The sequence below is a fragment of the Hydractinia symbiolongicarpus genome, chromosome 8, assembly GCF_029227915.1.
Source record: "Hydractinia symbiolongicarpus strain clone_291-10 chromosome 8, HSymV2.1, whole genome shotgun sequence".
Lineage (NCBI taxonomy): Eukaryota > Metazoa > Cnidaria > Hydrozoa > Anthoathecata > Hydractiniidae > Hydractinia > Hydractinia symbiolongicarpus.
The window spans coordinates 6,337,107-6,361,252 of NC_079882.1; the positions used below are offsets into that span (position 1 = coordinate 6,337,107).

At 32.6% G+C, this 24,146-nt stretch overlaps 3 protein-coding genes and 1 long non-coding RNA gene across 4 annotated transcripts; 3 read left to right on the plus strand and 1 right to left on the minus strand.

Annotated features, from left to right (window-relative positions):
• Positions 1 to 472: 472 nt before the first annotated feature.
• On the plus strand, positions 473 to 5,942 carry LOC130655605 (uncharacterized). Its single transcript, XR_008984700.1, has 2 exons — positions 473 to 968; positions 5,349 to 5,942. It is a non-coding gene; the product is annotated as an uncharacterized LOC130655605 (long non-coding RNA).
• A 312-nt stretch (positions 5,943 to 6,254) lies between these two features.
• On the plus strand, positions 6,255 to 12,440 carry LOC130655603 (syntaxin-12-like). The gene is made up of 11 exons (XM_057458372.1): positions 6,255 to 6,407; positions 7,139 to 7,198; positions 8,020 to 8,089; positions 8,394 to 8,505; positions 8,588 to 8,665; positions 9,085 to 9,138; positions 10,178 to 10,248; positions 10,411 to 10,486; positions 10,569 to 10,641; positions 11,494 to 11,576; positions 11,938 to 12,440. Exons 1-11 carry the CDS (start codon positions 6,323 to 6,325, stop codon positions 12,028 to 12,030), a joined length of 855 nt encoding a protein of 284 aa, XP_057314355.1. The 5' UTR covers positions 6,255 to 6,322; the 3' UTR covers positions 12,031 to 12,440.
• Positions 12,389 to 19,470, minus strand: LOC130655597 (solute carrier family 17 member 9-like). The gene is made up of 9 exons (XM_057458367.1): positions 19,182 to 19,470; positions 18,438 to 18,651; positions 17,554 to 17,653; positions 17,226 to 17,438; positions 16,773 to 16,869; positions 16,556 to 16,643; positions 15,715 to 15,749; positions 14,256 to 14,457; positions 12,389 to 13,613 (listed from the first exon to the last, which is right to left on the minus strand). The coding sequence occupies exons 1-9, from the start codon at positions 19,440 to 19,442 to the stop codon at positions 13,474 to 13,476; spliced, it is 1,350 nt and encodes a 449-aa protein (XP_057314350.1). The 5' UTR covers positions 19,443 to 19,470; the 3' UTR covers positions 12,389 to 13,473.
• LOC130655602 (uncharacterized) lies at positions 14,596 to 15,935 on the plus strand. Its single transcript, XM_057458371.1, has one exon. It carries the CDS (start codon positions 14,846 to 14,848, stop codon positions 15,701 to 15,703), a length of 858 nt encoding a protein of 285 aa, XP_057314354.1. The 5' UTR covers positions 14,596 to 14,845; the 3' UTR covers positions 15,704 to 15,935.
• Positions 19,471 to 24,146: the final 4,676 nt, after the last annotated feature.

Below are 24,146 nucleotides of genomic sequence, written 5' to 3' on the forward strand. Positions count from 1 at the left end.
TGAAAAAAAAAAGTATAAAAGTATATAGCTAAGACTAGATAAAAAACGATGTTAAAATGCACTCTACAAAAAAATTTAGCCAGTCGTAAAAAAATAAGACTGTATGATTAGTAACTTTGTTCTTCAACATTTATGGATGTCACAGCAAAGGTTAGCTAAGTTCACTTAACAATAATTAATTGCCAAATGACAGTGTGAGTGTTCTGCTGAAACTCAGTGGGGTAGATATTTTTGAGATGTTAACCAAGCCCTACTTCTTCATTATCGGTTTTGAAATTACAATTGGGAAAAAACAAACTGGTAGCTAGCTAGCTACGCAGGCTTTATAGCTTGTCATACCACCTACAATAGTAGCTAGCTAGCTGGTTAGAGTTAGTTATTTTGGGCGAGTGTTTAATTTTATTCGGAAAAGAAACTAATCCTAAAAGTAAAGAAAGTATAAAACATGTGTTATATAGCATATAATATTACACTTTCTTTTTATACGATATATAGGTACTGTTTTGTGTACAAATTTTACTAAGAAAAGGGATGTTTCAATGTTGAATCTCCTCTCGCTCTGTGTCTCCTAAACTACTTTCGATCGAACGCCATTTGCTCCAATGTTGTTTTTTCTCGCTCTCCTTACATCCAGTGAAACGAGCGGTCAGCGGGCTTGGTCCCTGGTTTCGACGTAAAATAGCTATGCCTAGAACTTTTTTTATCAAATAAAGAGGGAGTGGGAAACGTTTTTAAAACGAAAAAGCATTTCTATTTTCGTTCCTTAGACACTGGATGACCAAAACGTATGTGGCGCTCTTAGCAAACGAGGCAGCAAAATTAATAAAAATAATTTTTTTCATGGTTTGTTGTTGCACCCTTATAGAGATTTTGGATACGGGTCAAAATATGTAGCCCACTGAAAGTTATTCATAGGAGCACAGCACATCATCCATCAACAATCCGAAACTGCCACTACGGAAACTAAGGTATCCTTATATCCTCCTTTGATGATATAAAAAGTAAATAGCTATTTAATCCAAGGTTTTATAAGCCATTATTACAATTATTGAACCACTATAATAGATAGTGGGCAAGAATATAGAGATTTCTTCAATATGTTATAAGATGAATTGCGAATGTTTACGATGACTTGCTATCTTGATAATTTTTTTGTTTTTATTTTTTTGGCTGTCAAAATAAAGCAATTCAATTAGCTAATAATTCTTTTTAGAAGATCTGATTGGTTAAAAAAACTATTTACCTACGAGGGTGCCGGTAAACCGCATATGCCGTAAAAAGTGCATACATTTTCGAGCGAGTTTGGCGTTTTGACAAAAAATTAAGTATTTGCCCCAAAAAAAACCACATAGGCCAAACAATGCCCGAAAAAAGAAAGAAAAACAGACACTAATATGATTCAAAAAACTATAAAAATTAAAATAAACTTACTATGTGGTAGCAAAATTCTTGATGCATGTGATAAACATAGTAATAATAATGGTGTTAAATTAAAAGGAATTTTGAAACGAATTTAACAAACTGTTAAAACGATTTGATTTGGATATTGTGAGACGATTAGGAAACAAATACGAAGCAATTTTTGTTACAATGAAATGATTTTAAACTATTTTGAAACGAATTGGAATGAATTTAAAACGATTTTTTGGCAAAAAATATTTTCTATTTGTTTCAAATTCGTATAGAGATTGTTTCTAAAAAAATTATACGAATTGAAACGATTATTTTTGAAACAATCGTGGAGACGATCCCTAAACCCCTGAGGAATTCCAGCCTCTAGAAAAGGAAACTTTTACAGTCAGGGCAAATCATAGAATACATCGGCCAAAATAAAAAACTTTGACAGGCAAAACAAACTTTTTCCATTATGGCATGAAAAAAATTTCATTTCAAGGTTACATTCCAAGCAAAAACAAATTTAGCTCTGAAAGTTAGAATATATCAAAACCTAAGAAAACAACTTTTATCCTGCCTGAAATGTTGCTATTTCATAAATATAAAAGACACAACCACAAGCATTGACAACCACCATTACAGAATACTGAGCAAAGGAGATATTATCTGTGTGACATCACAAGATTCCGAGATCAGAAATCATTAAAAAGCTAAAAATAATTATTAAATGACTAAACCTTATAATTCATAATGGAGGAGGGTGTTACAATAAGCATATTTAGAAATATTTTTTTATATTATTTTTTACTCAACTATTTATGCAATAGTCAGCAGTTATTCCTAGATAGATTCTAACCAGAACCTTAACAGAACATTTCATCTAAGTGTGTCTGTGAATTTATGAGCGAAACATATACAATTTTTTATCATAAAAATAGGTGATTGGAAAGCATTCTATACGATGGCCCCTATGGCTCACTCCTCTTCCAAATCAAAAACACTTCTCTTCTATATAACGAAACACTTCTCTTCTGTATTTTGACACTTCTCTTCAGTATTTTGACACTTCCCTTCTGCACTTAACACTTTTTTGCATGTGGTTTTTTACAACTTGATTTCTAAAATCTGGCCCGCAATTTTACATCATTGGTCCGTAGTTTTAACCTTTTGTGAGGTTTATTACAAGGGACCAGTTCCCTTGGCATGTGACATATTTTTTCAACAAGAATAAGGTCTGATGATGGTACTGAAAACTGTATTTAGGAAGCTGTTCAGTTTGCATTAAGATCTCAGCATAATGATGAATATGCTGGCACTGGCAGTTTTATTGTTGGTACATCAACAGCTACTCAAAGAATCGAATCTTTTTGGTCACAACTTTCAAAAGACAGGTTGCAATTATAAAAGTTCAAAGTTAGTGGAAACTAGATAAAAAAAAAGCAATATTACGTTTCTGGGACCGTATAAGAATATATAGCTTGAAATTTCGCAAAGTTTTTCCCGCAAAAAATCTAATTTTGTAGAAACGTTAATATGCCCCCGTAAGAATTTTTGAAAACTTTATTTTTAATATTAAGGACCAGATTCAGTCTGGGAAGAAGTGTTTCGCACTTGGAAGAGAAGTGTTTCGAACGGAAGAGAACTTTGGGTATCAAAGTAGAGATGTTTTTTATACAGAAGAGAAGTGTTGTTATATAGAGGAGAAGTGTTTTGACTACGAAGAAAAGTGTTTTTATTGAGAAGAGAAGTGAGCCATAGGGGCCATCGTAATTCTAAGTACTGTCCGGCTTCTGTGTGCAGAATAAAATAGGAATGACGATTCTGTTGTGTAGAAAACAGAAACAACAATGTCGGCAAATTATTGAAAAGACAATTAAATTAACGTGCAGAACATATTATAGAATTTGTCAATTTAGTGTCAGAAAGTATATACATTAACATTACTTTAGTTTTGAAAAAAGGTATTTAAAATCCTAAAAAAATCCTAAAAATATAAAATCCTTTTAATTAATCATAAAATATCCTAAAATTTCCTGATTTTTTGAAAATACTCCTAAAATTCACCTAAATCTTTCAGAGAACTCTATTGTATAATGAATTTTTTTGTGGAATATAAATATTTATATTCTGCATCAGTTATCCAATATCACTATAAATTATTAATCTAATAAATCTCCTAAAATCTTCTAAATTTTTGATGTGTTTTCCCCACTTATTGAAAGAATTTCCTAAAAAATACTTGCAAAATGAGTAGGAACTCTGTAATTGTAAAAAATACATCTCAACAACATGGATTTATGTTCGCATTGATTTAATGATTGCAGTTTCTCACAATGGGAAATACTTTCGCATGTGGATTACCACTTCACAAGCACATGGTGTTAATTTTTACTTCAAATTACTGAACACAATGTCCACTTCATTGACCGGGTACATTAAAGTCTTAAATTTCCCAGCTTTCCTTTTTTATGCCAGCCAACATTAGGCATAGACAAAGTAACTCAACTATAGCCTTATATTTTTACTTTGAAAAAACTTGGAGATGTACACTATTCTTAATTTATTTAAAGCTTTCCTACCCAACTGTTTTCCTAATTTTGCTTTTTTTTTATCAACTCTTAATACTCGTCTGGATAACCACCACCGCCCCTTTGTTTATTTTAGTTATCATCACGCTTTTATAAGAATCTGGTTTGTTTGCTGGTATTTCAGGTTAAAAAGTAGGCCTATTGTTTATAAAAATAGTGAGAAATGTAAAAAAATAGGGAAATAAAATAATGACCAGGCCCGGTTTGAATTTTGAAGCGTGTGTACAACGAACCATCACATTTTTGAAATCATTTCCTCAAAAAATTATTTTTATATCGCTGATCGCCCTATTTAGCTGCTTTAAATGTGCGCAAACTTAGTGGCTACATCTAGACGTTTTAAGTTTTCATTGTGTCCAAAATGTTCTTTTATTTAGCAACTGACCAGAGTCATTTAAGAGTCTTCAAAACCTAGCATGATTTGTGGTTAATTTGGTTTATTCACGCTGAAATTTTGGTTAGGTGTTTATAGTCATGAAAATTTCTTAAAAGACTTGACTGCAAAAGTTTATTTCTGAAATTTTGCTGTTATTTTAGTACAGTAAAGGTTCTTCCTTCAAGAACCTCGTCCCCAGGGCTCGTTTGTTAGGTTTTCTTGTTCATGTTTCTGTCTCTGCATACAAAAAAACTATTAAGATCTGGGAAAAATGTTGTTTACACTCACACATTGTACGTAAGGAATACAAGGAAGGAGTGCCATTTATGTGCAATAATGCAACAATTTATTATTCCAGTATTTCAAGAGGAACTTCAGAAGCAGTTTTTTTATTTATTTATTTTTACTTTTCCTCATTTTAGTTAACAATATTCTCCACTTATGGTCTTCATTTCTGCACGGTTAGTGTAGCAGTGTGGTGGCGAAATCATAGACTCTGTGAAAGATTGCGATAGACTCTTAATTATTCATCAGTCGAGATTTAAATTTGCATCTTGTCACGTTCAGTAAAAATGTTTATAAAATTGCTAACTATAGAAATGAAGGATACATATGAATGCCAAGAAATGGCTTGACAACCTTGTACCCAGGGTTATTTTTCCTTTTTTATATAAGGACCTCATGCAAGAAAACAAACATAGTCCCAGAACATAATGAAAAAGAGATTTAGGGAAGAGGTTGATAACTTGTTACTAAAAACAGGTAAAAGAGCATATAAATGATTAAATCATACAATTTTGATGTTTTTTAGCCACAATGTTGTTGAAAGTGAGTACATACTTTTTTATGACAGTCAATAAAATCTGTTTTGCAGGGTGTTGTTCTTTTTTTGAAGCTTTTTTCAGCCTAGTAGTTATCCTCCTAGTTAGTAAGAACATAACTTTTAACCCCATTCCTAGTGCCTGTTGTCTCTTTTTTTTTACATCTAGATGGAGAAAAGTTCCACCTGACATCTCGATATGAAAATTCCAATGTTGCTCATTATGAAGACAATGTTTTCTTGGTTAATCTCAGCCTATACAACGCCTTTATCAATGCACAGTACCCTGACTCCTCACAGCAAATTGGGAAATTATCAGGGAATATTATCTTGATGTCTAGATATAAAAAAAAGACAACATGCCTTGGGAACGAGGCAGGAAATTGACAACACAAAGCAGTGCAATTAACAATCATTTCTAAATTTTCAAAAGTTTAGCTTCACACAATCTGTGCTGTCAGATTATGTTGCATTTCACTTTTAATCTATAAGTCATTCATAATCGAAAAAAAGAAAGAAAAGGTGCATGCTTAAACAAAATACGTTCTTTACAAAAACAGTGGGTTCAATTAATTCTGCAAAACTGCTAAACCATCATGTTTGCTTTTTAACCGGGTATGCATCATTTGTTTACTTTTTTTTGGTGTATGCTGTCATTGCAGTGCAGCTGTAAGTTTGAGGCCAAGTAACTTGAAAAAAACTTGAAAATAACATTATCTGTGTAGCTACCTGAAACCAATGTCATAAGGCTGATAAGTCAACACACCCATTTCAGAACAGATCAGTTAATGATGTGATCAAAAAACAATTTTTTTTTTAATTGTTCATCAAAAGCATGTGATACTATATATTTCCTTAATCAACATTTCAAGCTCTACCCAATAGAGTGAATTGGTAAACAAATTTCTAAACAAGACTTGTGCATCAATTGGTCATTGCTGATGTCTAGGACCAGTTTTCCCCTTGTCTTTCTGCCTTATTGGATTTTTTCACAGGCTTATATCAACTAGCTTTGTATACTATACTGTATAAAGGGAGCATATGTGTATTAATTTTCCAAAATAAAAATTCTTTTAGATAAGAATATTTTTTATGGAAAAATCCAAGTTTTTAACTTAACTTAAATTTATATACATTCCCATTATGAATCGTGGAGATTTTGGTGCAGCACCTTCATATGGTTCAACAGCAGCCTCATATCATCGAACACAGTCAGCACGAGAGAAGGGTAAGTTCAATAAATTTATCTGCATAGCTTACCACAGTACCATATCAGCTCCTAACAACAGTTGATTCAAGATTTAGCATTTAGCGACTTAAACTTACCCAGACAAAGTTAATCAGTAATTGATTTTTTCATTGTTTTGCAAACAAATGCTAACAATGCACATAAGAAAACATACCCTAAAAAAAAGAAATCACTGACAGGCTACATTATTTTGGAAGTTTATAATACTAGTCGCTGGCCTGTAAAAAATTCCATGAAAATTCACCACCCAAAATGGTAGCTACTCGCAGCTGCCATTTTGCCTCATAAAGAGTATTATACCATATGTTAGTGAATGCACTACAAGTTTCATGGGTTTTAGTGGTGAAAAAATAATTTTAAAAATCGTTTGGGCAATGAGTTTACTCCCTGGATACTGTCTTTGTATACATTCTTTGTATCTTCTTTGTATACGGCCCGAGCCTGGGATTTACAGGAAATCGTGTGTTTTCGTTTGGCAGCAATTAAACTGCTTTCATTTGGCGTCTCATCAAAAATGAAAACATTTTTGAAAACTACAAGTCTCATGGGTTTTAGTGGTGAAGAAATAACTTTAAAAATCATTCGGGAAATGATTTTAATCCCTGAGTACTTATTTGTATACATTCGACTATACAGGCCGGGATTTATCAGGCGAATGCAATTTTACTAGTTTATTTTTCTGTGTGAAGATTCTGAACTTTACTTTTTAGATAAATTCAACAGTCTGTGTGACAGTGTTAGCGGGAAAATATTTATTGTAAATAAAAATGGTAAGTACCACAGTTTCAATTTTATTCATAAACGTTTTATGTAAATTTTATATTTGCACTAATCTGCTTCCTGAATTTAAGCTTTAAAATTGTGGTGAAAATAAGAAAAAAATTACAGTTGATTAGATGAATCTCAAAGGTACAGATTCGTTTTGCTGAATAGAAAGTCAGGAATTGTAAAAAATAAGCAATGTCTTGGTACATTAGAAATTTTAGGTTTAAATAGTCAATCAGAACTATTTTCATTTCTCTGAAATGTTGCCAAGCATTAAGTTTCAGATTTGCTCTTGAAACCAAGCACTCATATTAATATTTTTGTGATTAAATATACAATTTTAGGGTAATCCGAGGTTCTAAGTAATATGAAGTTTCAGGAAAACATAGCTAGAAAAACAAAGAAAATGGCAGGAATTAAAATTAGTCAAAACATTAGAAATGTCAGGAAAAGAAAGTTAATATTGAATGAATGCTCTGAGAAAATTCTTCCTTGTTTGTTTTTCCTGATTGACCTTTTCTGTTGAAATTAGAATCGCACGGATTATTTTAAAATCTAATTTACAGAGATAAAATGAAAGAGCTAAAATCAGAAGGACAAAAATGTCTAGAATCTAGTCAAGAAAACAATTTTTGTGTATCTATTTTATCCATTAGTAACTGAATTTTATTACCTTGACTGTAAATCTAAAGAAATACACATCCAGTAGTGACCAGACATTTTCTCAAAAACGCAAATGTGTATACCATAAAGTAAAGTAACAGCCACACCATGTTTACTCAACCCTTGTTACCGTTCTTGTTATAATGAATTTTGAATTATTTAGTATCTCGACTTGAAACCCTCTCACAGAAAATTGATCATGATGTCGATGAAAAGGAAAACGAAGTTAAAATGTAATTAAAAGATTTATTTCTTTAATTATCATGCATTATGTATGGTATGACTGATTACACCTGGCCATGTGTCTAATTATTATAGTGACGTCACTTTAGATAATTTTAATGCATGTTATATAGTGACAGGACAGAGGGCAAACGCAATGTTGTTTGTTTGTTTGTTTGTTTGTTTGTTTGTTTGTTTGTTTGTTAGTGTTTTTGTCTGCTTGTTTGTGTGTGTTTGTTGTTGTTATTGTTGTAGTTGTTGTTTATGTTTTGTTGATGTTTGTTGTTTTAAATCACTTTATTCGCTGCATTTCAGTCATAAATTATCACAAGAAACGAACAAATTAGCAAAAGAGACAAAGAATATATTTAAAGAAATATCAGAATATACGAGAGTTGGGAGATTTGATAGACATGATCCACGATATGTATATTTATTAATTTTTCTTTAATTTTTATATTTATTTTATTTTATTCATATTTGTGCAATGAATATTTGTTTGCTTTCAGAGTCAGTACAACCTTCTTCAGAACAAATTAAGAAAGGAATTCGAAAATGCTCTATCAAGATACCACGCCATTCAAAACGTAAGTACTTTTTTGGACAATCACAAATATTTAAAATACTTATTAGCTATTTCAAGGAAAGGAATTTTGGCAAAAAGAAATATAAAGGCATTTCCTTGATATCTGTTTTTACCTTTTATCAATTCTATTATTCGTGGAAATGTAGCGAATAAAAGCTATGCTCTTCTTGGAGTTAAAATAAAATTTCCCATTTCTCAAAAATATATCCCTCATTCTTAGAAAAAATACTTTTTAAAAACACATCCAGAATTATTTTCAGTGTTACAAAAAGTAGTAATTTCCCCTCTGTGATAGAGGGGAAATTAATACTTTTTGTAACACTAGATGTTTTTGGTTTCTTTTTATACAACGCTACACTTTCGTTTTGTCATACTGTCTCGATTACGCTTACGTGAATTATACATTGGTAATTATTTTAGGTTTTATCATTAAAAATGAAAGCACACATCGAGCAAGAAGTAAGTTTCACTCAGGTAGGTACAAAAATAATATGTGTATCTTTTACTTCGAGAAGATTTATACGCCTTCCTCTAAACCTTATTAAATCAGTCACCATTCTTTTCTCAAGATTTTTCATTTCTTGCATCGGAAACAATTTTCACTGCAAAATTTTTTATGTCTGTGCACTTCGATCTGTAGGACCAAGGCCATTGAGTTCTTTGTTGCTTATTTTAAAATACCTTTATTTCTAACAGCCACGTTAGGCGAAAGAGTAGTTTTTTTTCTAATAAAATTACTGAATCATTCAAGAATTAATTTTTGCAAGAAGTAATTTGGAAATAAAATTTAATTTTCGCGAGAACTAATTGTCGCGAAGTTGGCAAGTTTTAATATTTTGCGACAATTAAATTTTACGATTTTCGCGATTTGATGACATTTTGTTTCTCAATTTATACTGTTTTTCAAGGATGTAGGAGATATTAAATAAAGACTGCTAAAGTTAAAATTCACATATATATATATATATTTTTTATATAGGTAAATTCTAGGTAAATTAGATAAAAAAATTGGTGTAAATTCATTCCAAAAAAAAACAATGTAAATTTGCGGAAACTAATTTTCACAAAATTGACAAAAATTCGCGAAAATAAATACCCCCAATAATTATTTTCATTAGGAGAATTTTCTTTTGTCAGATCACAAAATGTTCTAGTGTAAAAATGGGAATTTTTATTTTTTTAAATCTTAAAAAAAAAGCTCATTAGTTTTTTTTTTAGCCGTGAGATTTCCCATTTTGTCAATCCTGGTATTATGCAGGCTTACTTTAAAAGTTCATCACTTTCAACATCCTTTGATGATCTTCAGTAACAAAGAATCGTGTAACTTCACAAACATGTAGCTAACCAAATCTTATTGTTTAAAGTGGAAAAATAAATTAATGAAAAAAGTAAGCGTTGTTTAACACACAAGAGATTTCAAACAGGAATATTAAGAGTGTGCATTTTAAAACGTCAATAGAACTTTAGTGCGCAATAAACTGTATTGCTGGTTACAATTGATTGTTTCTTTTAGGATACGTCCAGTATTAGCATAGCAGTTGATGATGATAAAGAACAACTTGTTGATATTCAGGAGCAAGAAAGGTATCTAGTGAACTTTATGTTTGTTGTAAGCATCAACGCTGAAGAATTGAAAACAAATAATGCGGTCCACTTCAGCATCAGAACATTTCACTATCGCAGAAAAAGAATTTTTTTTTTATAAAACATGTAGTGTGAAGTGGTTATGAATTATAAATCTCTTAGTGCACAACAACTGATGTTACATGAGCAAGAATTGGAACAAGCGAAAGAAAGAGAAGCGCGCATACTTCAAATCGAGGTTGGAAATTTTTTTGAAGTCCATCATTCACGACGCTGCACTTTATTTTTTTTTGTTTTTACAATTTTTTTGGTGATTTCAGGAAGATATGTTGAACGTCAACGAAATATTTCAAGATCTTGCTGCTTTGGTTCACGAACAAGGAGAGGCAATCGGTAGGTGATGTTAAGATTGTAAATTTTGTGCCGTTTTTGCAGACCGATTATTTCCCCCCTAAAGAAGTCAATGAAAATGACTAAATTTTGACTCAATTATTTTATTACTTGTTTGGTACTGTTGTGCTTGTACCAAAATTCAGTACCAATTTTTTCCCCAACCAACCATTTATACCGATATTTTCAATTTTAATCTCATAAGAACCAAAGGACATAGGAGGACAGAAAGGACGGGTATTTTCAGTTTATCTTTTGAGTTAAATTCTTCGAATATGTGTTTTACGAACTCAACAAGTATTTTCAAGAGTAAGTACCTTAAGGAAATTAATTTTCGCGGGAACTTAATTTCGCAGGGTTTTTTTTAGGAAATTTCGCGGAAAAAAGGGAATTTAATTTCGCGGATGAACGTGTTTTCGAAATTTCGCGGGAATTTAATTTCGCGGATGAAGCACATTTGGATTTTTCCAAAAACCGCCAAATCCGCGAAATTTAATTCCCGCGAAAATTAATTCCCTTAAGGTAGGCAAAAGGTGACTATGTTTGCGCAAGTGACTAATATTTTTACTGACTAAAAATTGATACCGGTCTTTTTTTTACTGTTAAGATGTATTTAAATAAATTTTGAATAAAGCATGTTATTTTAACAATTATTATATTCTCGATTTGCTTTTGGTAAGTCCAGAATAATATTTTTACGAGAATTTATTTGACGAATCAACCAAAAAGTCGCAGTGCTCTCACCGCCAAGAGAATACGTCTATTCATAATACAACATAGTGTAAACTTTAATATTTAAAGATATTGTAACTGACCAAAATGACAAGTTTTTTAACGCAAACATTCTCTTTTCAGATTCAATTGAAAGTCATGTGGAACACGCTGCGTTGCATGTGGAGGAGGGTAATAAACAACTCGTCAGAGCAAAATCATACCAGGTAAGAGACGAAGTCATGTTCATACTTTCGAAAGTTAAATTATATCTTTTGAAACGAAGCCCATATCATTTTTCGATGACAGGAGTCAAAAATTTTAAATCCCGTACGTCCTATCTTATCTGATAAATTTTATAAGTGTAAAAAGCTAACCCGAGGGTGGCGCTAAAACAACAGGAAGACTGAGTTTGAATTAAAACCCGAACGGCTTATGTCCTATTTTTTCAGTTGACCCGGGTTTTCTTACTGATAAACGCTGTATTTCGAGTTCCTGTATTATTAGAAGGGCGTACTAATTAGACTTTGGTAGTAACATGTCCACCCGAGGATTCATAACCATTACAATATATTATTACTTTTATAGAAAAGCGCAAGAAAGAAAATGTGTATTATTGCAGTAGTGGTCATTGTTATTGCTATTATATTGGGAGTTATAATTTATTCTGCAACGCAATAAAAAGTTAAAGAGAACAAATACTTCGTATGTGATTAGGTACCGCACTGAAAGTAAATATTATAAAACAATTAGATGGTGATATTGATGGTACTAATATACTAATTTTTTTTACCTCTTTACGTTACTCGTAACGCGTCTAAACTCTCGCCAACATGGGAGCGGGTAGTTTTCGCGGATAAACTGATGAATGCGAGAAAAATCGTTTCTTTGTAGCAATAATACGCCCCCTAGCAGAACTGGGGTGTTTTCTTCGCGATTTACAATAAATTCTTAATTTAGATTTAAGGAATCGTCTCGGTTTGTATTTTACAATAGCCTTCGTTTCAAGGATTCAATATTTTTGTAAGAAATACAACACTCAAATATGTATTTATATAATTCATTGAAAAAAATACAATTTTTTATTATTATGTCTGTGTTATATTTATCCTGCACAAAGTTTCCTAACACATCCACCTTACCCCATAAATTTAAAATAAACTCACCCTGCCCATAATAACCCCCCCCCCCCTCATAATAACCCCTAAAATTACGTTACTAAAAATTGTAGGGGGCTCTCTTACTAAAAAGCCTAAGCCCAGGTTAAAAAAACGTTGGTCTTCGAAGATTGGTAAAAACTACCAAAATGACAATAAAATATAAGAGGCTATAGTTATAAATAACAACCGACAAACTTGACTGCGTTCTTTGTTATACTTAAACACACTTTTTTTTACATGCGTTAATAATTTTACCGCAGTAATCTTAAGGCGAATCTGCACGGGACGATTTTTACGACGATTGTCATTATACTCGAATTTGATTGGTCGCGATTTTCGTCATGACGAAAAGTTGAATTGGTTTCTACTTCTCGTCACAAAAATCATCGCGAATATCGTCCAGTGGAGATTTAGCTTTAGGGCAAGATTTTTTCGTTCATTTTGCGAAATTGATACTGGGGAAATCCTTCAGGGCACCTAATTCACGAAATTTATCATTTATACACTAAAACCATTTCTCGAGACAAATCGAAATCTATTCGATTCGCGAGCAAAATATAATTTGTGTTTCGCGAAAATTCATTTCCATATTCGCAAAATTTTCTTTGTAAAAGCTTTCGAAGGCTTTTGCCCTTCAACAAGAAGAGCTCAAGGATGGCAAAACGCAGTGGAGTATGCAGGAATAAATAAATAAATTCTATCAAGATAAATAAATATAAAAATGCATAATAAGAATTAAGTAAAATATTTTTTTCTGCTTTTTTTAATGCATGAAATAAAACCTCGGTAAATAACATGTAAATCAATTTTTAAAATTTCAATATTAATTGATCCTAAAAAACTATGTATAAATACGTCTGCTAAACATCGTCAAAGAAAATGTGGTAAAAATTCTACAAAACTAAATGAACATAAAAAAGATGATAACTAACTTTTGTGACCACACATTCGTGATTTGTCTCACTTAGCCAATCTGTCTACCAGTCCCGCATAGCAGAAAAGAAACAGCGCCAATTAATGACACAGCTGACGTCATATGAAAAACGGATGACCATTGCTTGGTCGTGTGTAATATATGACCAGTCAAATACACTCCTGCCATACCTGAAAGTAGGAAAAAAAATCCATGCATAAGCTGTTATCTCCGGAAGATTTATCCTTCTCTGTTCTTGGTTACTACCACTGCATGGTTATAAATTCAACTTAAAATATTATCACGTGGGATACGAGTTATCTTTTAAGTGATCATACGTGAAAGGTGTGGGATTTAGATTTAGATTATTTGACTGAGAATTATTTTTTTACTGCACAAAAATACAAATAATACGCAAGATTATTGGAACCAAAATGCTTACGACGTCGATATATTTTTATAAACCTGAAGCCTCTCATTTTTTTCGCTCGTATAACTAACGTTAAATAACGCTAGGATTACCTTCTATCTAGAAAGAGCGAATTAAGTCCTAGTGGGAACCGTGAAGAAAGAGGGACGGAATTTGGTATGCTAGCATGGCAACAATACCTCTGTTGAAAATCTGAGTTCCACTGTAGCCTTTCACAAAAAATACGTTAACAATAAAGAACGGTGCCGCATTACTAGAACTATTCAAACCAATCGCTAAAACGCAAATATTTCTCTGGTCACTTTTACATTTTATACAGCCAGGCGTAATGCTAACAGGTAAAAAACTTTCCGAACTAAAATATTGGCTGACTCGTCTCATAACGCAACGAAAACCTACCCACCTGAGATAGCTCCTAAAGTGTTCATGATTCCGAACAACGACCCTGCGTGTTTAGGCGCTAAATCTTGTGGATTCATCCCAATGCCGCTGCTGTTGCAACCAAGTAAACCAATGATAGATGTCATTAAAAGCAAAGCCAATGAAAAGCTAGTCACCTGATTCAATATCAAGCATAATACCGTCGTGGAGATTAAGGCCATACTCTACAACACGAAAACAATACAATCGTGACGAAACTCATATAGGTGTTTCTAACAGTAATAAATTGAAAATGTAAACACAATAATAAAAATTAAGTCAATATTTACACTGTTGTTGCGCTCGCCAAACTATCCATGGTCTAATAACGTGAATTTAAAATTTTGGTAAAAAAATCATTCAGTTGACAATTTCTTACGCTGATAGTTATTTACAAATTTGTTGAGTGGGAGTAAAAAATAAACAAACAGTCAAACGTAATTTGATTTAAATAAAACATAAAAACGTTAAGTTTTCATTTATTTGAGAAGCGGGAGAAAAAACGACTTAATGGGAACAGAAATGTTAACGGTCACGAAAACATTTTGAAGAGGACTTCTTTGGCGTTTTGAGATGAGGAAAAACACGGAAGCGAGTAGCAGCAGCCACCGCACCCCAGTAGAGAGAGCGTACTACGAATCCTTAATATTTCGTGACCGATGGAACGTTGGAAGGCTCTATGCGTCGAATATGTACGAAAGTCAAAACTATACCAAAAAAATAAAACATTTAGCAAGAGAAAGAAAAATCAATTTGTACCAAATGGATTGTCAAATGGAGGACATGCGAAGAAAATGGATAAATTTTGAGATAGAAAAAGAGAACGGGAAGTATTTAGAACCACAATTAACTGCGAAAAAAGTTCACACATCGAAAAAAGAGGTTGTGCCGGACAAGCGGAAACCGTCGGTTATAATACCGCCACCTTTATATGAAACTAATAACAAGTCAAAAGAGAGCCAATCTCAGCAACAAACCAGAAGTAAACAGAGAACTTCCCTTTATCTTCCTAAGCTAAATCGGAGAATATTGAGGGACATCCCGAGAAAATCTTTGATTGCTTTTGCTGAGGATATGGAAAGCATCCGCTCTTTTGACGACGTCGCGATAACAGAAGTGGAAGATGTTAACCAATCCATAGACCTGCCCAGGATGCACAACCCACAGGATTTGTTAATCCATCGAAACAGGGCTCAATCATTACCTCCAGTCTCGCTTACTTATATCATAAATGACTACAACACGCGGCCAAGATCTCGTTCAATTGGTCCTATACTGTTAAACGAGTCAAGAAGTTTATCACGTGACTTAAAAACATCGCGGGGAAAATACGACGACTATATCACGGAAAAAGATTTCGAATCTACAACAGCAAAGTTCATTCCCCGATGTTTGACAGCACAACCAGTGAGTTTAAATAACATACTGTGAAAAAAACTTACCACAAATATCTTGCGCACTTTTGTTCTTGATACACCTAGCAAAATAAACGAAGCAAGATTTACACGCGTAAATAGACGTTTCGAGAGCTGGAGAAAAGCCAACATTATGTGAAGCATTTTAAAATTCTTGCCAATTTATTCTCAAGCAATGAAAGGATGGTACATAACATGTTATTTAGATCATGTAAATGTAAATAAATAAATTTCAAAACAAGTTTTGATGAATATTTTTTTTCGATAAGCACAATGCATTAAACGCAGACTCTTCTGTTCGTTCATACACTGGAGAGCATACTTTGCTCTGTTTTTAAACCTTCTTTTATATTAAAAATACTGTGGTATTTGCTTAACATGTGAGTTTTCCATATAAACACAAAATGATTTTTAGTATAATTATTAATAAGAGCGGGATCCCGCCTCTCATATAAACAGCCCAAAGGTGGGACAAAATCATCCCGGCAAACTTCCCGTCCGGCAAACGTTGATCGCGTCACTTTTGTTGATGGCTAATAGGTTTGACTTTACCTTGTTGCCTTATAGTATTTTCATTTTACATGAACATTTAAGTCAGAACATTTTAGTCGCGCAATAAACTGTATAAACTCGTAGAAATTAACTGTCGGTGTATATAACGACTTTTCAAAAAAATATGTCCAGAAAGCTCAATTTAGCGAATGGAAAAATTCACGTTTCACAATAATCTTTTGAAATAAGTCCCTGAACGCTTCACTCAAAAAAAGAAAAAACGTTTTTATTATTGGCTGCGAAAATTTCTTGGGTTGTCAAGGAAGTGCAATTTATATTATCCTGCAATTATCGAAGTCTCAACTGAACGAATTACCTCCAACTACCATTCTATCCGAAAGCATACCGCACACATTTTGTAGAACAAAACTTGCAATCCATGGACACACGTTGAATAACCAACCCTGAAAAACACAGAAGCAAACTATATTGAACGCATACCTTCCAATGAATAACTAAACCAAATCATCTCCACAGACGACTCATCTCCACAAACCACTAAATAACCCATCTCCATTATATTACACACCTACCTTGCTTTCTGGAAATTCGTCATGAAAATACGTCGGTAACCATGACAACAAATTTGTAAATACTAACGATTCGCATGTAGCACATATCATTAACGCCCTAAAAACAAGAGTTGGCTATGTTCAATATATACTATCACGCTAAATTGGATAGCAGACACGATTCTAATTTATTTGACATAGGGGTTCACCATGTAACATGTTTACATCTATAAAACGTTGCTAAAAGCTTTTTTTACATACAGAAATGCACATCAATCCTCTAAAATAACCCATTAAATTACTCAAATAAATTCAGAATTAGGAAGAAAAAAATTTATATGTTTTAACAGTTCCAATGCAGCATTAACTAGAGGATAACTAGGATATTTAATTTTAGAAAAAATAGTTAGAAAACTAAAAACAAAGACCTTAAGGAAAAACATTAAATCATATAGTTACAAAAAAAACACTCACCAAAATGGTTTTGAGCAAAGGAACTTTCCCCAGGGCACAGACTCTCTCTTATCAAAACTTGCTATCTCACGTTCTTTATAAACATTTTCTCGTGATATCAAAATACCAACCAGAAGTGCCCAAGAGATGCTAAGACCGCCAGTAAGAAAAAAAACACTCCGCCATCCAGAAAAACCGAGTAGTACTGATCCAGCTAGACCAGAAAATATCATTCTAAAAAGAATATAGAATTTCAATTTCACATTTGTCGATTGAAAGATGCTCCCTTTTGTGATATAAAATATTGCATATATTTTGAAGAAAAATAAATACAAAAATATAAATTTACCCAACAGCTGTACCAGAAGCAGCGAAGCTAAAAACTGTGTTTCGATTCTCGATGGCAACAGACTTTGACAGAAGACTTGCTATAGCTGGAAAATGTACGCCTATATAAAAGTTATTATACTTTATTTGAAATTAAAGGGATTTCATCACTACCGCTCTTCTTTCCTGATTTCTTTCATTAAGTATCTTTCTCCAAATTTCAATCTTACTACATTAACTGTCTATCTTATTACTGCAAAATTGTCAACTTTAGTTAAAGTTCCCAATTTATTAACGATGACTATAATTAAGGAAGTTTTGGTTTTGACAAGGTTAACACAATGTCCAAACATGGACATAGACATCAAAAAAATTTATTCTTGGATACTCATTGTAGGCCCAAATTCTAGGCCTAAGGATCTACTTTTATTAGGAAATGAAAACAGAACATTGAACACCATAACAAATTCAAAATCACCCACTGCCTTTTAGCTAAATAGAGTTAATAAGACCCTCAGGTATCCCATTTGATGTATTAAAATAACTGTTTTTAAAACTTTTAAGAACTTTCTCAGGAATATGTGTTACAAAGTTTATTGAAAAATAAAGAAAATGAAAGATTTATTGCTGCATGACAGGGCAATATTGAAATGTAAAAAGTAGATAAAAGTTTAGAATTTTTTGGGTTATAACAGGTTTTGTATTTTTAAAACCATTGTATTTATTATATTTTTTTATATTGCTAAATCGGGGGTGGTATATCAGTAATCCTGAGTTTATTTTTCTTTCATGACTGAGAGCACTTTGATGAATTTTAAAATTAAGTTGAAAGGCTGTTTACATGTACATTTGTCAACGTTGAGTTGAATCGTGTAAATGCTGCTTTAAAATTTCATGATGCTATACCTTGTGCTGCACCTGAAATAACTTGTGCCAACATGATTCCAATTGTGACTGGGAACCAGGATATTCTTGTGATAAATGGAACAGAGAATGTTGCCACAGACCAAATTCCACTTGAGATATACAACATCCGTTCACCTCCAAAATGATCAGCTAGAACTCCACCAAGAACTTGTGTCAGGATGTATCCAAAGAAAAATGAAGATAATACAATGCCCTAATAATAAACATTTGGTGTTACTGGTTTATTAGCTTGAAACAACATTAAGACAATATCAAGAATGCAAGACTAATTTCAGGAAATTCTATAACTGCAATAGCAACATCAACTTCAATAAAACAAAATTCTATAGTGTGATAAAACATGTAAACACAAGTATATTAGTCTAGAAAAATTGAATACCTTGGAGGGACAAAATATAAATTTGAAATATATTTTTTTACAGTACAAGTTAATCATAAAAACTTTTAAATGCACTATTTTTACTCAATAAGAAGACTGACACCTGATAAACCTACTATTAATTTTGTATTGAGCAGTTGTAACAAAGCTGACCTTGTTCTTTGTGGTAAAAAGAATAAATCAACACTTGTTTCGCTTTTCCTCTCACAATTACACATACTAAAAAATTTGCTCATTATTTCCTGACTGTTATTTGAACCATGCAATATTTCTTGTAAACAAGTCTGCATGTGCATCTCCAGATATTGAATAAATTTTGAAATTTTAGAAGAAAAAAAACCTACTGATAATCTTTTATCCCATCCTAAATCTTTTCCGATTTGAACTGCACAAATACTCATTGTTGTTCGTGATGAGTAAGCGAGAAAACATCCAAAAAATAATGTAAATGTCCATTTTATCCTCCCTTTTCTACTCCAATGCTGAGGATTTTCATTTGTGTCCCTTTCTTTGATATTTCTTATTAATTTTGATGTATCTTTCTCATGATAAATTTCGGTTAGTGGGACAAACTCAAAGTCATCATCTTCTGTTTCTTCATCCATTGCTTTTTATTCTATCTTATTTCAATGACTAAAAAACATAAAGAGAAACATGCAGTCATATAACCTCAAAAGCATTAAAGAATAACTCCACAACCAAATTTATTTTACACATTGAAAAGCCTGGGCAGGTGTAAAAATCGTGGAGGATACCAAAAAATTTAAAAATATATTACATAAAGTTTACTAAAAAGAGAATTTTTGCCAAAAACTAAGTTGTCATATTTATTTTAACATAGACTAACCACAAACTCAATGTCAAAAAGTATTGTGTAAGGTTGTTTTGTTTCTCCAGCAGTTGATGCAAGAGTATATTGGAACAATAATGCATGTGCTCCCCACAGATCTGCTTACTAAGTTTTCCTTATGCCAAGTCTCTTTTTTGCACAATTGGAAAAAATACATGGTGATGTTTGTAGCAGCCACCAGCTACATCTGAGACAATTAGTATTGTAACCATTTTAATCTTAAAACAGGCTTTAGAAATAATTCCAGTAGATCTCACATTGAAATAAACACAACACAGGATTAAGACAAATCCTCATACAACTAGGACGTTTCTGCCGATTCCTTTTTTGCTCGAACCTATGGAAATATTTGCAATGTTCACCGCATTTTCGCAAAGTTGTTTTGAGGGATGACCTATATATAGTTAAACCATAAATTTATGTAGCAAGCAGAGTTTCCAGATCGTCGCTAAAGCTGTTTAGATAATCACAAAATACAGACCATGTGCTACATTGAAAAGTAATAGAAATTCAAAAAAACTTAATTCACACCTGGTGGATTTTGCTATCATTTACCACTAACATAGCTATAGGATGGCATTTTAATTTAATTTACTTACCATTTAATTTACTTCACCATTTTCATAGTGAAGTAAAATGTCCCCCAAACTTTTCTCAGTGAACTGTGTAAAGCGTAAAATTTTCTTCTTTTGCATTATAGCTCCTTATGGCGCCGTAGATTAGTGGTTATAGCTCTTGTACTCTGTGCGGGAGACCGGGGTTCGATTCCTCTTGACAGTGATTCAACATGGCCGAATGAATGTTACCATAGCCCCGGGTTAACCCAAGCCATGTGAGGGAAATTGGCACACTGTGTTGGCCGTTGGATGTTGCCGGGAGTTGTCTAGTAGAGCGCGGGCCCTAATTGGGTCAGCGTAGCTCGAAATGAGCATCAAATACTCTAGGACTCTCCATCTAAGCCATGGCCCCTCCTGGAAATAATAGACAGGGTATATCTCTCAATATTTGTAAGGCTAGCCATGTAAAATATGCACATCTATCTATCTATCTATCTATCTATCTATCTATCTATCTATCTAGCTAGCTAGCTAGCTAGCTAGCTAGCTAGCTAGCTATCTATAGTTTTTATGTAAAGGTTTTATTTAAAATGGTTTGGTTAATAATACATATATTTTATGCAAGCCTCGAGAAAGCCTATATATGGTTGTTATTGTGCATAAACTTTTAATGTACAGTCTTAAAAAACGAAATACATACTTACCTTACCTTAACAAATACAGCCGCTGTAAGATATATATCCTGGCCTTTAGGGTGGCCTTTAGCAGTTTTTGTTACTGAAAATAACATGTTTATAGTCTATGGAAAAAAGAATTTTAAATGATGACTACCATAGTCTAATTTGTAACTGCTCCTCTTTTGTCTTAGACTCTGTGCAGCTAGTAGGGGAAGGAGAATATATAGCTAGCTAGCTGAAGGTTTTTTAGAATTGTTGAGCTATAGCAGAGAGATTCTATTGGCATGGTCACTCTATTAGATTGTTCTGAAAAGGAGAGGTGAAAGAAGGTCCTAAGCAGCCAGGCTGATGCAAAATAATATTGCGAGAAAATAAAAATGACTAAAAACTGATTACATACAACATAGCTACCTACACACAGCAATATCCACCATCACTCTGATAAACTACCATTATACTACACGTTTCCCGAATTACATGTTTTTTTAAATTTTGGAATTTTAATGTTTTGACCTTAACATCATTTTCAGCATCAGTAAATTGGTGTGTGTATAAATTTTCAACTTAATCCGACATGGGAAAATGCTGTTTTGGTGGCATCATTGTTACGGTCAAAGCCTTCTTAATTTTCGACTTGTACTAATAAGCCTCGAGCAACGGTTAATTAGTACAAAATTAAAAAAACTGTTGTAGCAGGTTGTTTGTTTGATGTATGAATATGAAAATTTCACGATTTATCAATTTTCATGTGAGGATTTCGAAAATTACATTCATTTTCTTTAAAAAAGTTGAGAATGAGCTGCGGCACATCAAAGAAAATAAATTCGGAAAAGGTGTATTAGACTTCGGGTACTTTACGCTGTTTGTGGGTTGGGGGCTGTCGTATCGTCGCGTATAGCAAACGCACGCAGAACAGAGCTAGATGATTTTTACGACGATCCTCAAAGTTTTAGTGACGACACATGCACAAATAGAAAAATATCATGGCTGCAACGAAAATATCAGCTAATGAAAAGTACGCTGTAGTATTAGACGGTATATCAGGGATCAGAATTCGTAAATCCGCGGCAGAACCAGTTCACAAACTCTGCCCCTGATCCCTACTGACACTACGGAAAAGGTTTCCACTATGTTAAAAATTCATATATTTGAGAAAAGTTTTTTAAACAACCTGTTTTCTAATATAAAAACCGTGTAGTTCTCTGTACAATAAATTTTAAAATGAACTAAAAAACTTGCTAAAAGACGGTAGTTCAACAACACAGTTCTCTCCTCCCTCATAAAATACATGCACACTTGACGTGCATATCCAATTTTTGCTACAAAAATTATATATTTAAGGAACCCATCAATAAACACTTGGAATTGTGGATGCAGGATTAGAAACTTGATCCTTGCTAGATTTCGTGTATGCAGATTTGATTTTTGTACATAGCAAGGAAGAAGCATAACAAAAGTATGGTTTCCTGAATAAGTAGGATACTTTTCTTTAATGCTTTTTTTAATTGTTTACAATAGTGTTAGATAGTAAGCATTAGGCTAATTAAACCGTTTAAACCGTTTCACTTTAAAAACTCTGCTACTTTTGAGAAAACAAGATTTTGCGGTGTAGAAAAACCACTACATATTGCTAGTGTAGAAAAAAATTCACGATTCATGACGCTAAAAAGTGAAATTCGCGAAATATTTGCGATAAAAGTAATAAAACAAAAATTAGATCCATTCGTTTCATTTTTCAACATTTCGCGATTTTTTTATCAAAAAGTACAAAATAAAATCTTCAGTATAACTCTAATAACATGGCCAAAAGAGAAATTGTAGAAAAAAACCCAATTTAAAATCTGTACTATTACTAGTTTTATTATATGTGTTATGCAACAAAATCTTCCAACTTAAAAGCAATGTACTGATTTTATCTCTAATTAGCACAAAGACAAAAATTATTTTTAAAAATTTGTATTTGCCACTAATTATTAGTGGCGGAATCATTATCCACCTTTTTAGAATAAATTCTTCACGAACACTTAATACAAGCATGAAGAGCGGAAAATTTGAACAAAGGAAGATGGAAAAGCTTCAAAATATCTCTGTTCATAGCATGGAGATATAAAATATATAAAAAAATAATATATCTCCATGTTCATACTAGAGGATAGAAATTTCTATGTTCCTGAGTTTATAGGTAAAGCAATGAGTTATAAGAATTCTAGTTGCCAAAAACGTTTGGAAACTCCAAATTGTAGTATTATTCATAAAGTAATCATAAAATACGTAGAATACGTACTTAAAATGACAGCGGTATTTTCCCACTTTCTATTCCTATCCTAAAACAACAGTTGCGGTATGAATTGGAGCTTACAAATCGTGAACAGATTGTAAACAGAGTGTGCTGAGAGCAGAATGTGGAATAATGCACAGTGTAGTAGGAGCGTGCTTTCTCTCCCACGTGACAGTGGGGAGGGGGGCAGAATGCATACCACACACAATAGAAAAAAATTGTGGCGTAAGGGTGTGGCGTAATAATTTTGTTAGTGTGAAAGTTTTCCCCGACGAAATATCCCCACCCACAATTTTACTCGATGAAAATAAAAAAGTTAGAAAACTCTCAGATAAAGAGGGTACTTAATGGTTTTAGGGGACTGGACCTTTTCTTATTAATATTCGAAACTATCGGTATCGGGAAAAAGAGCACGTATTTGTATGATTTTTTCGTGCTTTTTTAATCACGTTTGCCTTTACTTAAAAATTAAAAAAGTACTTAAAAAAGTACTTAAAGTCAGTAGTCGAATCAAGTATTTTTGTATTTTTTGTTACATTATGTTTTTCGTATTTTGATTTTAATTTTGTTTTTCTTTCTAACACATATCATGTAATTCCCTACATAATTGTACATAGTTTTTGCCAAATTGTCGTTATTTCTACCGGTCTATAGTCCGCCATACCAACCTGCCAAAAGATTGCAGCTATTTTTAACAATGTCAGAAAAGATCTGAGACTGAGGCCGCGTGGAAGTGCGGTCGTGAGCTTCTTTATCTATTGTTGTGACATTTTATATCGTATAAGTTAATTTGTATCAAGTAATAACGCAACCTAATATTTTAAAAAACATTTTTTTTTATCAAGCAGAATGTACATTTTTTTAAATAAATTAGCATAATTAACATAAATTAGAAGTAGAACAAACTATTTCCCGTCAGAATTAATATATTGAGTGCGTTTTAAGTC